This window comes from Psittacula echo (genome assembly GCF_963264785.1).
Source record: "Psittacula echo genome assembly, chromosome: 6".
NCBI classification, from domain to species: domain Eukaryota; kingdom Metazoa; phylum Chordata; class Aves; order Psittaciformes; family Psittacidae; genus Psittacula; species Psittacula echo.
Window position 1 is genome coordinate 52,904,426 of NC_137743.1, and position 13,704 is coordinate 52,918,129.

At 36.8% G+C, this 13,704-nt stretch overlaps 1 protein-coding gene across 4 annotated transcripts in view; it reads left to right on the top strand.

Annotated features, from left to right (window-relative positions):
* PARG (poly(ADP-ribose) glycohydrolase) overlaps positions 1-13,704 on the top strand; it is a 75,360-nt gene that overhangs the window by 37,395 nt on the left and 24,261 nt on the right. For all 4 annotated transcript variants that reach the window (XM_080620406.1, XM_080620405.1, XM_080620407.1 and 1 more), the window contains exons 10-13: positions 3,753-3,832; positions 5,824-5,884; positions 6,559-6,634; positions 8,785-8,932. In XM_080620406.1, the coding sequence (XP_080476532.1) occupies positions 3,753-3,832; positions 5,824-5,884; positions 6,559-6,634; positions 8,785-8,932 (365 nt within the window). The remainder of the gene's footprint in view (positions 1-3,752; positions 3,833-5,823; positions 5,885-6,558; positions 6,635-8,784; positions 8,933-13,704) is intronic.

Sequence of the window (13,704 nt, forward strand, 5' to 3'; positions counted from 1 at the left end):
GTTTTTTAGAGCTGTTGCCTCCAGCTTTCTAAGGTGGAAATGTTGGTTGAAAATAAGACAATCTTGAATTTGTATTCAATAAGACTTCAAAAAACAATATTGATTGCACTTTTAAAATGCATTTTTCCACCCTAGAATTTTAGGAAAATGCTAAAGCAAAACAAATGTACACATTTTTGTAATAATTTTTTAAATAGCATAAACTATTGCCTTGTAACTCTACTGTGTGTTTACTGGCAGTTGATGAGAATTTTTTTAAATTGTTTGTTTTCTCAATCTATTTTGTGTTTGACACCATTAACATATGTATTTTCTTATGTTTTGAAATCTGACTTTGATTCCTGGATTCCTTGCGTGTATGTCTGTAGAGGTTTTTCATTTGATTAACATTGCTGCTACCCTGGCTGGGAAGCCAGAGAGCCAGAGATAAATTTGCAGCTGTGTTTTGGTGATGAGCCCTGCAAGCTTTCTTAGCTCTTGCATCTACTAAATTGAAGTTAGCTGCATGGCAATGGGAACATCTTGTACAAAGCAAAACAGCTTACATATGCAGTTGCCTGTAATATTTCAATTACTTTGACTGAAAGTGGGCTTGCAGTGCAATGCATTTGATTTACCGTGCACTTCATTTGGATGAGTTCTTTAATTGGAATTAATGGGTTTTGGCCTTGAGTTATTCTGTCAGAAAATTGATTATGTGGTTTTCACTTACATTTTCCTGTGGTGGGTTGGTTTGTTTTGTTTTTGTGGGGTTTTTTTAGTAGAATATATGTCTCAGAGCTTGAAGTAGAATTTGCTTTATCTTATTAATGCTTTCATCTAGCTTTGTTCCTAAAAATAGAGGTATTTGCTTCAGAAATAAAGCTTCGTATGTTGTCTAATTGATTATTTCAGAAAGTAAGGTTCAAGGTTAAAACGTTCACAACTTTGTCATGTTGTATCCTCACCTAAGCTTTTACTGTTGCATTCACATAGATAACTGGTTACTCTGTGCTGCACTTAAGAAAGCTTGGCTGCCTGCATGTATTGGAGGGGAAGTGGTTTTCTCTTGTGCTTTTCTTCTGACTTTAGTATAGCTTGATAAAAGTCTTCTGAATCATTGATGTCCTTGTGATATGATTTTTCTGTGGAAATTTAAAAGAGCATACGAAGCAATCAAATTCAACTGAATGAATATCAGTAGCTTAAAAAAATACTAAGAGAGTCTAAGGCTAATTTGTGGGGATTTTTTCTGTGGTCTGATTGGCCTTTAAAACAGATTCCTAATGTTTTAAACCAGTTCAGCTATTTTGAGTTCCTTGGTCTGGTTATATGAAAATATGCAAGCAATATACTAGTGTTTTGTATTTTTCAAACATACGTAATAAAAAGCATGTTTGCAGATAACCATCTTCAGTTAGCCACTAACTCACTTGTAAAGGAGAAGTCTGAACACAGAAAATATGAAGTAAATCCAAGCATGTTCCTCTAAGACTTGGAGTCTTCAACCTGCCATAACAGGCGGTCTTTTTATGAATGTGTTTGGTTTTGGACAAACGTGTAACTTGTGGTGGATTCAGTCCTAAAACATGGGTGCAGAACTGGTGTTGCACATTTTTGTTTTTAGTAAATAAATAATTTTCTTTAAAAAAAAAAAATTCTGTATTTAGCAGTGGATTTTCTAAGAGGAAGTGCAATTTGTGTTATGTCATAGTGAAGAAAAGCAAACACTGTCGGGAGAGGGAGGTGATGAGAGCTCTTCGGCTAACTGCTATGTAAGATCTGATGCATGTAGTTAGTGGTTTCATATAGATACTGGATCAAAATACAGATAATTTTGAATGCCGCAGTATTCTTCTATCCCCATTGTATGGAGTATTCCTCTGCAGCAAGGGATGCCTGTGCCAGAACCCAGAGCTTTTCAAGTTCTTCTGTGCTTCCCTGTGGTTTTTGCCCAGTTATATAGGGCTAGAACAGAAATACACAATACAGATATCTTTCCTCATTGGTAATTATGTAAGGTATTTTGGGAAATTTTATCTGCTGTAAATGGGATTTGTCAGAAGCAAATTAGCATTACTCTAGCTTTGATCCCAGAGGAAAAAGAAGAGAAGTAGTTATCACAGCATTTAACAAAAGAGAAGCCCATACTGAATACTTCATATGTGAAAAAATAATAGTTGAAATTCCCTACTTGACAGAGAGAGTTCATTTTAATGAACAGTGTGATGCATTAACTTTGTTTCATCTGCCTTGCCATTGCCTTTTAGCTTGATCTGACTTATTTCAGGCGTAGTTTTTCCAGTTCTGGACTTCTTCTGCCTGGTCTGCTAGTAATGCAGAATCATGTATCAGCTTTGTAACATGAAGAACTCTCTCCCAAGAATTTGCAACATAAGCAAGATTTCAGTTTGATGTAAAGAGGCAAAAAACTAGTAAAAGCATGACTGGCCTAATAGGCAGTTTAAAGGAGCCACACCAAATGAGACTTTCAGATAAAAGGTCAGAGTTAACTTACGCATTTAGGCAAGACCTGCACACACACACATATCAAGTCTTTATTTTATGAACCCCTTATTATTGGTGCAAGCACAACCCCTTGATAGAACTTACATATTGGGCCATTTAAAATAGACAAAGTCTGGAGTTTGCTGCCTTAAACTCCTGATTGAGTATTCAAATAATACAATAGTTTTCATAAAACCTTATTAATAAAAATTAGTTTCTGTAATTTAATATAGATTTTGGATGAAATTGAGCTCTTCAGTGTGTATACTTCATAGGAATTTTTAAATATTGAAAAAAATTCTAGTTCACTTTGCTACTGAAAGCTACATTCATCTGACAGCATTCTGGTTTTAAAGGCAGGTTGTCATTCCAGTACATGGAAAAAAATGAATAATGTTGTGTCATTCCTTTACTTAGACTATTTGTTGCAGAGGAATCTTACATCCTCGGGGCTTTCACTGTATTACACATCTTTTAGTGAATTTCCTACTCAAAGGATATTATTTCTGAAGTTGCCGCTATTCTTCCTTCCAGATAAATTCCATTATGTATTGCCAATAACAATACCTTGTCACTTTGTTGGAAGGGAAATTAAGTAATGCATGTTCCAGTTGCTGGAAGATAGATGATGCAGTGAAAGTATTTCAGCTAGCCTTAAAAGAATACATTCACTTAATGGCTAGAAATAGATGCTTCTTTTTAATGCTTAGGTTTTTACAAATGAATGTTAGAATGCTGGTAGTAGCCCAGTGGATGAAGCCACTCCTGTTGGGGTAGGTTCTTTTCTTTAGGAGCACTGCTGGTACAGTGCCTCTCTTGAAAGCAATATGTTTGCGTTAATTCTCTGCAACTCACTGAGCTGAAAGTAGGGTAAGACATTTGGATCTTGGAGTACTCAGCATACATGTCTTCACCCCTTGGTCACTTACTTTAATCCAAGCTGATCTGTTGCAAATAAAAATAGTATCTTTCCTGGATGTTCATGTTGAAATTGCACTTTTTTGATATTACGAAATCCACCCAAGTGAGATAGGCATTCATGTAACATCTTTGTCAGAAACTTAGCAAGTGAATGAACTTGTTACTCCTAAAGACCCATGGTACAGAGGGTCTTTTTTAGAGGGTTCTTTCCACAGCAGAGTATTTAAATGCAAGGCTAATAGAAATACATGCATAATGCTAAACAATGTAAATTGCAGTAAGTAGCCTAATTACTATGCATTATATCCCTGAAATCTAATTAATTGCTTTTATTTCTTTTTCAGATTGTTTGAAGGACGGTCACCAAGGAAGCCAGAGAAACTTAAGACCCTTTTCTGCTATTTTAGGAGAGTTACAGAAAAAAGTATATCTTTTATTCTTTTTTTTTTTTTTAAACTACAAAGCAGATACGTGAAAAATTTAATCCCATTACATTTAGAAATGGCTGTGCAGCATTATAATGGAAGTGTCTAACAAAAGCCAGCTTGCTTTTGATATTCATATTAATGTCACTTCTCATATAGATGCTGCATACAATTAAATCTTTTGCACAGAGCTTATTGTGCTTTTTTTCTGAGATATATGGAGGGGTGTGTAAAATATATACAGATATATTTTCCCCCCTCCTTATGCATATATAAAGTGTGTGTGTGTATATAAATGTGTAAATATAAATGTATGTGTAATGTTTGTAATATGTGCAACTACTTGCTGCACAGCATCAGAGTGAGAGTGCAGAGGAAACTTAGCACCATATGTAGTCATTAAAATCACAGGCTTAAGGATTATGAACCAAGCTTCAAATTTTCTGCAGTATGCACATTTAGTCCTTTGACTATCATGTTTGTAGTTCTGAGGGATTTCTTCTACTTACGTTGATACTTCAGTTTTTTTCTCTTCTATTGTTCCAAAGCAAAGCTGTTGTGAAGTTTGCCTAGTTCAAATAAAACAAGTGATAGCAAGACTCGTAGAAGTTAGTGTGGTATTTTCCTTGGTGTACGTAGTCTTACCTTCTGTTGTTACCATGAATTTGAATATCTGCATCAGCCTTCAGAGATAATTTATTTTTTCCGAGAACCGTAGCAGAGCTTATATATTGTATTTTGAGGAAGAAAGAGGTTTTGCTGCAGTAGCATACATCACATCTGCAGAAATATCCTTTTTGTTTTAAGAATTTTTTTCTTTATATGTTGCTATTTCACTATTGGCATTATATTCTCTCAGGAATGTTTGTTTTAAAAGAAACACAGATTTAAGCAATTAAATATAAAAATCCCTTTACTTGGTTCAGTGCATCTTCAGTTCATCATTTTAATTCACCACAAATTAAATGCAGCTGCATTCTGTTTAAGCTGTCAAACTTTCAGCAATGTCAATAGAACTAAATCTCTGCAGTAGAAAGTAAATTGATCTATGTGTGGAACCGAGAGATATTGTACTACCTTTTTCTTAATATTTAAGTAATAAGTATTTTTCATGTAGACCAAATACTAAATTTACTCAGCTGTCCCTGACCCCCAGTGCACATGAGATCTGTTAGGAACTTGCTTTATAAAACTACTGTATTAGATTTCTTAACATTATAACTTTAATATTTAATAAGATTCTTGAGTGCTCTTTTCTTGGATTAAAAATTCTTATCATAACTTTAAAAGACCTCATTTCTTGTTCTTTTCTGTCCAAGGAATTAGTAAGACTAAGGTAATTTAGCTCTATAAATTGCTGTAATGATTTTGCAACTTTTTTATTGTAAGCAACTTTTTTTATTGTAAATGGTAATTGAATGAATGAAGGAGTCTTTTCTCTGAAATACAATGAATTCTACTAGCACCCTGTTAGGGCTGAAAATGGCTTGATTTGGCAATCCACTAACACTGCATCTTTACTGACATATGGGACTTCTTGGAAACATGAGCTGCTGGTTCATCCATCCACAGGTTGAGTACTCTGTGTTGCCTGTTCACACTGTACAGTAGCCACCTCTATAAAGGTTCATGGTTTCTTTTTACTCTGTGGCAGCACATTTTATTTCAACTATTGAGTCTTTCTAGTAGTGTTTACAAGTGAAAAATCACTGAAGTAGTAGGTTTTTTTCTAGATCTGGAGAAAGAAAAAGTACTCAAACTCCAAAGGGGAACGAGAAATGAATATTTTGGTCTTCCCACTACTTGTTTTCAATTTGAACATGGGCTGTCAAGGGAAGATGCTAAGCTGCTCTTGAGGAAAGTTAAGCTTTTCTGTTTCTGCCAAGAACGTTGTTTGTTGTCATTTTAAAAGCTTACCATTTAAAATAATCTAAGGATGAAAGCTCCAGCAGTTAATACTTATTTTTCTCTGGGGTTGGTTTGCCTGTAGAACCTACAGGATTGGTGACGTTTACAAGGCAGTGTCTCCAGGAGTTTCCAGACTGGGAAAGGTAAGCCAAACATCTTGTTAATATAAGAAATTTCTTAAGTCAATGATAACTGAATCGCATTCATATGGTATAGATTCAGGCCTGGAAGTACTACAGAAAACAATGTTTCATACAAATTGTTATAGAGGGAAGTACAGAGGGAAGTAGGTGAACTGCCACAAGTAGCTCAAGTGTCCTGAGTTTTTCAGTATGATTTTTTTTTTTTTTTTGGCCTGTGAAGTCAAAAAGTCTGAAGTGAATTTTTTAAACAGTAGCACATTTTTGGTGCTGTTGCTTGAATGGGGAAAAAAAAGAGATGACTCGATTTCAGAAGTGACAGGAAATAGAATAAAGTATGGGTGATAACAAGCATGAAAACACAGGTGTTGCAGCTTTCTTGCTGGTTATCAAGGTAATATGGGACAAACTTTTGTGAGAAACAGAACTTCCAGTTTCAAATTTGATATTTTATGGTGTTAGAGGCAGAGAAACTGAACAATTGACTATATTAAACCTTTTCAAATTGGTTCTGAAAGGCAGATGCATTTTCTTTAATCCCTCAGGGTTTTTTTTTAAACCACCTTTTGTTTAAGATGTGTAGAAAGTTTGGGTTTGGACAGGTTTGTTTAGAATGGATGTCTTTGTTGTGGAGATTCTGTAATCATCATTTCTGTACAATATTTTTTCTCTGATAGATCTCAGAAGAAACTGTCTCGATTGCATGTCACATATGAAGGCACCATCGAAAACAATGGACAAGGTATGCTACAGGTAAGCACATATAACAGTAACTGTGTCTTTGTCATGTTTTTGTTATACTTTTATGATATGCCAGCTTAATAAAGTTATTTGTTTATCCTCAATTGACTTAAATGACAAGATGTTATGCAGTGTAAAAGAAACATCAAAATTCATTCCATGGGCAATCTTAGTACTGTCAGTAATCCCCAGCTCATCTAGATCTGCACATGTACCTGGTACAGAAAAGGCTGACAGAAAGTCACAAGTTCTGGACAGCTTCAGGTCTTCTGGTTCAACGCAGGATCAGAGATTGACAAGATAAAAGTTTCAGATTGTGATCTTGATGAGTTGTCAAGGGTTTCAGTTTATTTTTGAAGAATTATTCTGGTGCCCTGGACAGCGACCAGGTCAATGGTTCAAGAGATTTTGTTGCTGTTGCCAGCACCACTGTTTTGGTCTGGGAGGCAGTCAGCAAAAGAAATGTATAAGGAGGATGTCTTGTCCTTATCTATGGAAAGGAACACATTTGAGTTTTCCATTTAGTTGTTCAGTTTTTGCTTTTCTAGCAGAAAAAATAAAAAGGGAAAAAAAAAAAAAAAGGAAGTTTGCCTTCTACAATTCATTTACCAAAGAAATTACAGCTTCTTTAGCCAGGAGAAGAAAAGCAGGAGAGAGAATTGGAAGACTTTTCTGTGATGCTTTTTGCTCAAATTATTAAGAACTCAACAACTGCTCCATAATAAACTGGTTTTGTGCTGTCTACCTTTTCAATTCTCAATCGATGAGAGAAGGCTGAAGTATGCCTTTTTGTGTACTGTTTCTCTTGCATTCTGTAAAAGTTAGTGTAAGAGTATAGCTAGGAGGAACACTATCACATCCTAGGCAATTTCAGGTCTTATCAAACAAAGTATCTCTGCTCAGACAAAGAATGCTTACTCCAGGAGGGAACAGGATGATGAAGGCAGTGCAGGAGCTCCCGGTGACCCCAGCCTCATTAGGCTGGCCTGGACAAGCAGATCAGGGGTGGTGACAGAATAGTTCCTGCTGACAGGCTGATGGTCATCACTCAAAAACAAGGAGGTGAGTCGGTCAGTCCTAGACAAGGTCAATCCTAGAGATCTTGTCAGCAAGCGGGAGTCAGCAGAGGACAGGGCAGGACAAGGGGGTGTGTTTGTACAGGAGTCATGAGTCAGGGGTGAGGATGAGGGACCAAGGTGAGGCTACTCAGCACAGGTAAAGTGCATTTGGGATTCTGATGCACTGAACGTTTGGGTAGCTTTCATGTTACTTTTTTGCTCAAGTTCAGCAAGTGTTAAACAACTTGTTTAGGTGTGTTGATACTTCCAGGATAGAATTCAGGACTACTTGTGCTTTTAGTGGCTGGCTTTAGACTCTGACTCCTGAATCAGTTTTTAATCTACACAGATGTTCATGTCATTCCAGCAACTTTTATTCCCCTCCTGTAAATATGCTTTCATGAGCTATATAAATAAAAACCAGTAAGAAACCAATAGCATTTGAAAGATTAAGTGGCTTAAAAATTAGATTTATATGGCAAGTTAATTTGTATAAGCCAGATTCTTAAAAGGAATGTTGTCTATTTAAAAATGTAATTTGCAAAATATGTATTATTGCAGCAAAAAATAGAATCCAGAGCTGCTCTGTTTCAAGCAGAAACCTCAATGATCAAAATTACTTGCCTTGTTCAAGGGCATTCAAAGAATTGATAAGAGATTCTTTAAGGTACAGAACAACTGGTATGGAGGCAATGCTAATCTAAAAATCCTTGAGTGTGGACAGCTGGGGCAGAATGCTATGAAAGGACAACTTAATAGTTCTTCAGTGTCCAAAAAATGCAGAAAGAGTACTGTAAATTGCTTTTTTTACTGAAGTGTATTTTATTCTTAAATGGGTGCTCTTCAAAGAAAACTCACAGAACCTGGATTCAGAACATTTGAGACACAAAACTGTTTTGCTGTGTGATTTCTCACTTGGTTTAAGTTTTCTGAGAAGTAGAAATGGACAAAAAGGAATGCTGTTAATCAGGTTTTGTATTTTTAAGTTATTGCAGCAGATTTCAACAGTTACTGGAGTTTGTACAGGACCATTTACTTTGGTAAATGAAAGGGGCTTATGCTGTTTGCTTTATATCATAATCCTTCTGAATATATTTTTGTTAGGTTGATTTTGCAAACCGTTTTGTTGGAGGTGGTGTGACTGGGGCAGGATTAGTACAAGAAGAAATTCGTTTCTTAATCAACCCAGAACTGATTGTATCGAGGCTCATCACTGAAGTCTTGGATCACAATGAATGTCTCATCATCACAGGTTAGTCTTTGCAGAAAACGTTTCACATCTTATTATGGTTTTAGAAAATATAGTTCAAGTTGAAGTTTAAAAAGTTTAAATAAAAACATCTTAGAAGGAAAAAAAGGAGGAAAAAACCAAAGCCAGTACTCATTTGACAAAGAGCTTCCTTCTTCACCCCACCTCTTAAGACCGTAGGGCTGCTGTTATAGATGTTTTGTGTAGGAAACAAACAAAATTACAGCAAGCAGACAGAACTTTTTTTACCCTATATAAATGTGTTTGAGGTCCTTAGTCCTAGCTAAAGAATATTGTGGATGATACAGGTAAAAGCCACGATTATCAACTATTAGGTGGTCCCAGCTATTAGCGGGTAATGCTCTGTAACATTAAAGCAGGGTTGTTTTTGTTCCTGTCTGGAATTTGTAACATTTGATGTGATCAGTGGGACTGAAAACTGAGATGAGGAACAGCCTTCTGGTTACCAAAAAAAAAAGTGGAAGAGGAGAAAACAGGCATCCATTAAAAGGGGTAGAAAGTCAGGAAGTCTCTTAAAAAATTTGATTTTGTAAGTTACAACCATGTGTTTGTTGCTTGTAAATTAGTTATGGGTTTGTAATTACAACATCAAAACCTAAAGGCTCTTGCAGTATGTTGTTGAGAGGCTGTATATGCAGCTGTGCTGTCTGTCCAGTGCTTTGCTGAAACTATTTTTGATCTTGTTTCCACCTGTGTAATAGAACTTGGAATGCTTTATCATCCATTAGATCAAACACCTAGCACCAAAACACCAAATGACACTATTAAGAAGTGGAGAGGCCCAGGTCATGGTGTATCTTAGTTCTATACATGGGGGCACAGTGAGCAGTCATCATAACTTGAAAATCAAATGATGCTATAATATTTGTTTATTTACTCTAAAGGACAGCTACAATGAAAAGTGTTTGATCACAGAGATCCTCTGGGCGAATATTGTAATAGAAGATTTATATTTTTTTGGTCTGCTATAGTCAAAATGTTGGATTTAGTTATATGAGCCGCCTCAACAGTCAGGTATTTGTACAGTTATTAGAACAGATTTCTTGGAGGAGTCCTTCCAAAGCACTTTTTTCTCTCATGTGCATGCACAGTAGAAACTTACGCTTGGATCTTGCAAATCTTACTCTATCCTGAGCTATTGATTGTCCTGGACAGCACATCTTTTGTTTTCAGTTTTATACTTGGTAATCTTTTTTAGACAGGGTTTTATTTTGGGTTTGCACCCTGTTTTGCTTTTTCTGTGAAAACTTTTTGATAAATTGGCCTTTGTGATTACCTTTTAACAAATGAGTCAGAAAATTCATGGCCATTGCTGATTTCTGTTATGTACTTTGGATATGATACTATAACAAGTTTAAGATGTTGAAGTATTACCTTCTGGGTGAGGCTGTTCTGGGGAGAAGGTGAAAGCATAGAACAGTTATAACTCTCTGTAGTAACTGATTGGGGGAAACACTAAATGAATGTTTTTAAAGACCTTCCATTCCCCTGAAAAAAAACCCCAATGATTTGGCATGACAGAGTAAAGGTGAGGATGTTTTTTCACTGCAGCAGTATTCTTTTAGTTTTCTTCAGTACTTTACAGTGTTTTGCAATTAGTATTTGTGATGTGGTGTTCTTCTCTAATGGAAATGGCCATTCCATCATTTTCATTTCAGCCCTGGAGTTCTTCCACCTTGGTTCTTAGCCAAGTCTCCACTGTGTGTCTCACAGTCCTCTTGATAAATTACATTCTGTGTGATGCATCTTGATTCAGTGGCCTAATGGGTATAACCATGTAGCTTAAATTTGCAGAAGAGTCTGAGAAATTGGAGAGAAATTAGATTTGTTGTGATTGCACAGTATCTGGTTAAGATCACTGTTGTAATGAGTATGGAACTGGTCATGCAAACAGTCGAGTTCTTCAACACAGACATCTATGTACAGAAATGTCTGCAGCAATGCCAGAGACTCCCACAGCTGCATTTCTGGTAGAGCTGTGAATAAGTATCAGTGTGTTTTTCATTCATTTTTTTTCAGTTTTCCTTTTCTTTTTCCACTCCTCTTCTTTGATTTCATGTTTACTCAGGCAGTGCTGAGAGCAGATGAAGCTGTGTTCCATGTTTGCTTTAAATCTACGGGCTGAACAACAGCCAGTCCTGACTGCATCTCAGCAATGCATTTTCAGAGACTTCTAAGCATATTAGCCGTGCAGTAAATGGGATCAGATAATTGGTTCAGCTGAAAATTTACTGAAAGGGGAAAAACTGATTTTCAGCTGGATTTAGCAGTGTGGCTTCCCACAGGGTCACAGCCTCCTTGGGGTGTCCACCTGCTCCTCTGTCTTGAGGGTCTCCCTGTGCAGTTGGAGACCTGCTCCTCTATTAACCTACGTGTGCTGCAGGGGCATAGCCTGCCTCACCATGGGCTGCATCACAGGCTGCAGGGGCATCTGGTCTGGTGCCTGGAGCACCTTTTGTCCTCCTCCTTCACTGACCTTGGTGTCTGGAGAGCTGCTTCTCTCACATATTCTCACTGTTGTTCAGGTTCCCCTCCCCCCCGCCCCCCCTTCTTAAGTACATTATCCCAGAGGTGCTACCACCATCGCTGATGGGCTTGGACTTGGCAGTCTCAGAGCTGGCTGGCATTGGCTTTATCAGACACAGGGGAAGCTTCTAGCAGCTTCTCACAGGAGCCCTCCCAGTTACCAAATCCTTACCACACAAACCCAATGCAAGCAGGCTGATCATGCCACTGTCTGGAGAGAGCCTGAAGACTAGTGGTGACACAAGATAAGGATCAGAAGAACTGACTGAAAGGAAGAGAAGACCTTACATTTTGCAGTAAATGTGCCTTTATATTAGTGCAACTCTGCCACTGTGCTTTTCACATGTACTCTTTTTCATTGAGTGCTAGTGGTACTGCCTCTTCACAGGCATAATTACTATTTCTTAAGAAATACCAGAGGGACAATATGGTGGGGTTTTTCTCGATCCCTGGGAACTTTATGATGCCATACAGGTCATATGCAAATGGAAAGCTAGACTACGGAGTCCAAGGAAGTTATTTTTAATAACAATTGCAATTCTTTCTAGATGATGGGGTGTCCCATGAGCACTAACACTTGGCAGTTTCACTGTTTGTCTGATGCTGTAACTATTACAAGTTTCACAAAGGATGTTATTTTTGAATGATATGTATGTTACTTTTGACTTTAGGTAGGCTTGTTTAGGGCTTGTAGCTTGTTTTTAAAGTTCTAATGGAACTGTGCTATTATGCTGTAATTTTGGCTTGGTTTTTTTACCCCTTTATTTTTTTTTTTATGGGAAGAAGCAAGATTCACCAGAACCATTAGCATATCCAATTTATCCTGTACTGCTTCTGTTTTCCCAGCACCTGCACTTTGTATTCCAGTAGCTCACAGGCAGAGGGGCTGCCAGTTAAGTAACTGGTTTTGTCTGACAGATTTCCAGAGCTTCACTTATGAAAACCTATTGATTTTCAGTAACTTTGGGTTTGTGGGACACGAGTTTAGAGTTTGTGTGATTTTTTTTTTTTTTTTTTTTTAACTTCTCTGTTATTGACTTTTATATATTTAAAATCTCTTGTGTGTGTATTTGCTTGTTTCCTGGTGCTTTTGTTGTCACCCAGTGCACTTCCATAAAAATTGATGAAAACAATGAACCTTGATAAAGCCAGCTTAATACTTTGACTGTCATTTAATCTGTCCTGTTACAATGTCTTGATAATCTCATCTTTTCTTTCCACATGCTAGAGACCAAAGGAAATGTTTCCTTTTCAAATTTGGGAGTTTTGCTAGGTTGTCCTCTAACTAAAGAGCTCTCAGTGAAGTCACATACTTTCCTAGTCTGTCTTTTCTTACTAGTTGTTCAAACACTTTTTCCAAGCATGTCAGTCTTACAGAAGGTTGATAGCCTACAATTTGATTAGAAGACTGATTTGTGAATATTTAAGCTGCTCACAGTTGTTGTTTGTATGAGGACATGGATGTGTGTAAATATATAGGCATATTCTGCCATTACAATTTTGGGGACTTTGATTTTTGTAACAGGAAGCAAATTCTTGAGGAGGAGTCTTTTACCATCCCACTCATTTCACATAGCAACTTCTCAAAATAGCCTTGAGTGGAATTTGTGTGTCCTCAGTATGGTTAATCATCTTGACAAATGTCAACAACTAATGAGTGGGTAGTAGGGCGGATGAGTTAAGGAAGCACTGATAAGTCTTTTCAGTTAAAATGAATTTGGGTAAATGGGGAAAATGTCTTGAAGTATATGCATCATTTTAATCAGGTTTTAACAGCCTGTGTTTCCTATGCTTAAGACTACTGAAAGCAGACATTCATATTCCCTTGTCTGATGAGGTTAAAATTGAATAGTTTTATGTTTCTGATTGTTCAACCTTTATTTTTATTTAGAGATTGAAAAACTTAAATTAAATTGAAACATTTGTATTATCAGGGTATCACTGATGTATGCAATAGTTAGCATTACTCTTGTCTTAGTAATCAGATGTTTTGTGCTGTCAGTTTAGACATCTAAATGCTATTTTTTCTGTTATAAGTGTAGATGGTGTCACTGTTTGCAATTAAAGGGTTGCTTATCAGTTCTCTTCTTACTCTTATTGTTTATAACTTATGCCAAGCTGTACCTGGGAGTTGAAATTTTCCAAACAGGGTATTCTTTTCAGTCCCCTACTTTTGAAATTCAGCTGTTGCTAGCTCAACCCAGGGGGAAAAGTTGTGATTTTGCTGT